This window comes from Haplochromis burtoni, unplaced genomic scaffold, assembly GCF_018398535.1.
Source record: "Haplochromis burtoni strain Fernald_Lab_line unplaced genomic scaffold, NCSU_Asbu1 Contig_2756, whole genome shotgun sequence".
Lineage (NCBI taxonomy): Eukaryota > Metazoa > Chordata > Actinopteri > Cichliformes > Cichlidae > Haplochromis > Haplochromis burtoni.
The window spans coordinates 5,680-10,117 of NW_024585117.1; the positions used below are offsets into that span (position 1 = coordinate 5,680).

Sequence of the window (4,438 nt, forward strand, 5' to 3'; positions counted from 1 at the left end):
CTTTACTTCAAGTTCAGCTCAGCATAAATGCACAAAATCCATGAAAGGAATACTTGTCCAGGGGACGTGTCAGAGCGTTGGTAACGAGGTTGCCTAGCCGCGACAGCTGTGTTTGGTAATTCATGTACTGTGGGCAGAGCGTCCCATGTCGCACCTCGCTAGTGGCCCCAGGGCAATGGGCATGTACTGCCATACCTTAAGTTGGAATGGTGAATGGAAGTACCTTGGTCTAGACAGTAAAGCTTAATCGTTACCATTGTAAAGTAAAACTAAATATATAAAGGTACAATAATGTTTTTATATTTAAGCAGAAAACAAAGCAAGACAAGAGCATTAGTTCAATGGGGAAAACAAAGTCATCTGATAATCAAACATAAGTGTTGCTACTTCTTTATTTATTTACTAATACATATTTTAATGTTAACAGACTGGTAAAAAAACAGTAGTGGCAGTGTGAGACTATACTATACTACTATATTACTCTACTACCAACACTTCAGTGATGTTCATGTTTTTATTTGAACAGGCTAAAAATTGCCCTTTCTAGTTGTTGGATTTCTTTAAAAATCCTCCTGCCAGCATCGGCGACTACTTCACCGATTCGTATCAGATGATATAATGGATTAAACTTCTCAGCTTCATCTCTGGCCTTGTTTTCACACCAGGACTGAATCTTGCGTCTTTCTTCCTCCAGTTCTCTCTCACACTTCTCCTTTAACTTCTTCATCTCCCATTCTTTCTCCTCCCTCTCCCTCTTCCTCTCCTCCTCTCTCTCCTTCCTCTCCTCCTCTCTCTCAGCCTGGAGTTGTTCGTTGTATTTCTGCATCTCTTTCTCATATCTTTCCCGTATTTCTCTCTCAACCTTCTCCTTTTCTTTCGTATTTCTTCTTCTTTCTCTCTCAGGATGCGTTGTTTCTCCTCTTCAATCGCCCTCTCAGCCTCTTGGAACATCTCGTTGGTGTAGTGGCTTCCTCCGTTCTTCTGGACTATCTCTCTGATCTTCTGGATCAGCTCAGTGACCTGAGAGCGCTCCTTCAGTTTATTATTGAAGACGTGGTACTGACCGTTACATCTGGCCACGAGTTCCTGCAGGTCTGAGCTTCCTTCTAAGAACTCTTCAATAGTGGTGCCTTCAAGTTGGTCTCCATGGGTAAAGAGAACCATGCTGTATTTGTCTGCTGCGTGGCCAAAGATTTTTTGAATCTTTTGCACCGTCTGTTTTTCCTCTTCAGTGAATCTGCCCAGTCTGATGACCACCAAGAAGATATGGGGTCCTGGAGAAGCATAGGAGATGCACTGGCATACATCTTTAGTTGTTCTCTCCTTATCAAACCTGGTATCAAACAGCCCCGGGGTGTCAATGACAGCAACTTGCTGCCCATCCACTTTAACTTTGCCTTTTGAACACTCTACAGTCATAGATTTGGCACTGAACTTGGATTCAAAGCACTCAGACCCAGAATAGTGTTTCCAGTAGCACTCTTTCCAGTTCCAGTCTTTCCCACTATCACAATCCTGACTCATCATCTTTGTCCTGCCAGAATCTGTGAGAAAGATGAAAAATGAATAAGGATCTAATCAGGCTTAAATACATCTTTTTTCTGAACATCAACTAAGTTTTGGATGATTTTTCTAGATTCAAAAATTTGCAGATAGAAGATGTGTCACAACTATTAATTCTGTGAGGTCATAGTCATGATCAATGATATGTGTGTGTTATTAATTATTATTTAGATTTTTTTTTTTTTTAAATTTACCTCACATACATATAAAATCCTAAATCATAGTGTTCGGATTGGAGTTTGAAGCTAGGATTAGAGGGTTAAAAGTTATTTCAAAGTGATTTTCAAAGCTACAGCTACAGCTGCTTTCTACAAAAGACTTTCTCCACAGAGCTTGTCTAACATTTAATTATTCAAGCCTGATCACTGCTGTAACATTAAAAAAATACCACTAACATGAAGACTTACCAAGTTTGCTGTCCATGTTTGGGATGAAATTGTTCCTGTCCTAAATAGTGCAGTGCAGATACTTCTTCTGTGTCAAGTTAGAAGTGAAAGTCAGAGGCTGTGCTGCACCTCCTTAAATAGAGCATATCAACCAATCCACACCCACAAATAACTGCATTGGACACAGAGGGAAAGTAAAATTTTTGTGGCATTTTTCCAGTTATAAGGGTTTTTTATAAAGCCGGATAACCATGTTGATTTCTTGAATTCTTTGCACCATGTGCATTTCCTCTTCAGTGTATCTGCTCATCTGAGAGCATACAAGAAGATACAGGGTCATGGAGAAGCTCAGGAGATGCACAGGGATGCACCTTTGTGATTTTATCCAACGAAGGCCTGGTATCAGACAGATATGGCTTTCCCTTTAGAACAGGCTACAGTCATAGACTTAGCACTTCACTTCGATTCAAAGCACTGATGTGCTAGAATGATGTTTCAGTCAGTCTGATTAGTCCTGTGCATTACAAGCACACCTCTGCATGTGTATATAGCAGCTAAAGCAGCTTTAGTGACTGTTTATATTTATTTATTTAGATGTTATTGGCTCTATTCATAAACAAATATAAGTGTGAAAACAGTAATGTGCTCTGCTTACTTTCAAAGACTAATGAAAAACTCAACAAAAATTGGATCTGAGTGAACATCCATTTTCTGTTTCAGTTTCTCAGCGTGCATTGTTTTATGTCCTGGTTATTTAATAGAGTATGGTACTGAGGACCACAGCTCCGAGGTACAGGAAGTCACTACATTCACTCTTCAGACTTTGCTTTCTGCTCTCCAAAATTCATTTACAAGAAACTGGCAGCATTATTTCTGAATAGCAAGTACTGCTGCACAGATTAATATAGATTTCTTTTGCTTTCAGTTTCGTTTTTTGATTTGTGCACCAAACTTCCATGATGTCCCCCCTCCCATCCCCATTTACAAGAAACAGCAACACTTTTTTAGAAGTACAGACACTACAGCACAAAGCAGTTCTTACATGATGTTTTCACTATGTTTCACATCTGCGGCTTCTTATCGAAAATGTCAGTGCAACAGGATATATTAAAATGTGTTCACATTTACATGTCCTCAAGCTGCAAATCTTTGATTATTTTTCATTAATAAACTGAATATTTTCAGTTCTATTTATAATGTGTGAGATCTGGCACACAATTTACATCAGTTCTTGCAAAATGTTATCTTATAACCTCAAAACATTTTTAATAAAAAATAATTACTTTTAATAACAATATTCAGGAAAAAAAAGATTTATTCATAGTAGTAATGCAGACAGATGCTGATTTCTGAATACATTTGAGTCCATGTCCGGTTTTAGAAAAATCCCCTTATAACGGAAATAACGGGGCCAAACTATAATTTCACTTTCACTCTGTGTTCAGTAGAGTCATTGTAGGTGTGGTTTGGCTCATGCTGCCTGTTGAAGAAGCTGCAGCACAGTCTTTGCCTTTCACTGCTTACTCCACTTCTGTTGGCTACACAACACTGTTTAGACTGAACATCGACAGAAGCAATTACAACCCAAGCATGGCTGGCAAGTTTCGGTAAGTCATCATGTGGTATGGTCGATAGTAAAATTATTCTGTTTGCCCAGTGTGAGTACCTAGCAGTTTTCTAGTACACAGTCATGGCTGATTTATAATCATGGTTGGTTGGCAGGTCAGGTCGATAGATTATAAAAACAAAAACAAGATCATTGAGGTTAGTATTAGACACAGACCTGTGATGGTTTAAATAAATGTTTTAAGTCTGAAAGAGAGTAGGTAGAAGCTTAATGTTTATCAAGACCTACCCCATTATACAAAAATGAAAAAAAAAATAAAAACTACATTTTGCACTGCCTACATTTTCATTAGCTAATAATAATAACAAGCAATAATAATGGGCAATAGGAAAACAAAGACTCACTGTTCTCCTTTGGTCATTATTATTGTCCATAGTGCTCCTTTCTAACCATGTCAACCTGCTCCTTATTTAACCAAGTCTCTGAGACAGCAGTTTGTGAATTTTGCTCTGAGATGTGGAAGAGAGGTCATAACTTTTGAATGTCCATTAAGATTTCTGCTATTAAATATGTTATCCACTGTAACATTATAGTTACACGGTTCATAAGTGTGATATTTACAAGCCATTTGTGATTATATCACCAGAAAGAAATAAAAAAGGATTAATTGCATTTCCTGATAGCAGAGTGTCAGGGTCATTACTGAGGATGACTCTGATTTCACAGGATCAACAGCAGAATAGAGACTTGTGACCCATCTCTGTAGATGTTGAATTAACTTTTGACCATCTACCAGAACATTTGTAACCTAAAATACCAACCCCAAACCCGGTGCATGATCAGGTATATGTATAATAAGTACAATATATTTCTGCCATGTATTCTTTCTGATCTTTCTACACAGAGTTCTGGCAGGACAAAG

The 4,438-nt window shown here is 38.1% G+C and overlaps 1 protein-coding gene across 1 annotated transcript; it reads right to left on the bottom strand.

Moving 5' to 3' along the window:
• Positions 1–463: 463 nt before the first annotated feature.
• LOC121813819 (GTPase IMAP family member 4-like) lies at positions 464–1,539 on the bottom strand. The gene has a single exon (XM_042217732.1). The coding sequence runs from the start codon at positions 1,525–1,527 to the stop codon at positions 724–726; it is 804 nt and encodes a 267-aa protein (XP_042073666.1). The 5' UTR covers positions 1,528–1,539; the 3' UTR covers positions 464–723.
• Between the last annotated feature and the right edge of the window lie 2,899 nt (positions 1,540–4,438).

Coding starts and splice junctions, on each gene's coding strand:
- LOC121813819 (XM_042217732.1), bottom strand. CDS start 1,527: ATGATGAGTCAGGATTGTGATAGTGGGAAAGACTGGAACTGGAAAGAG.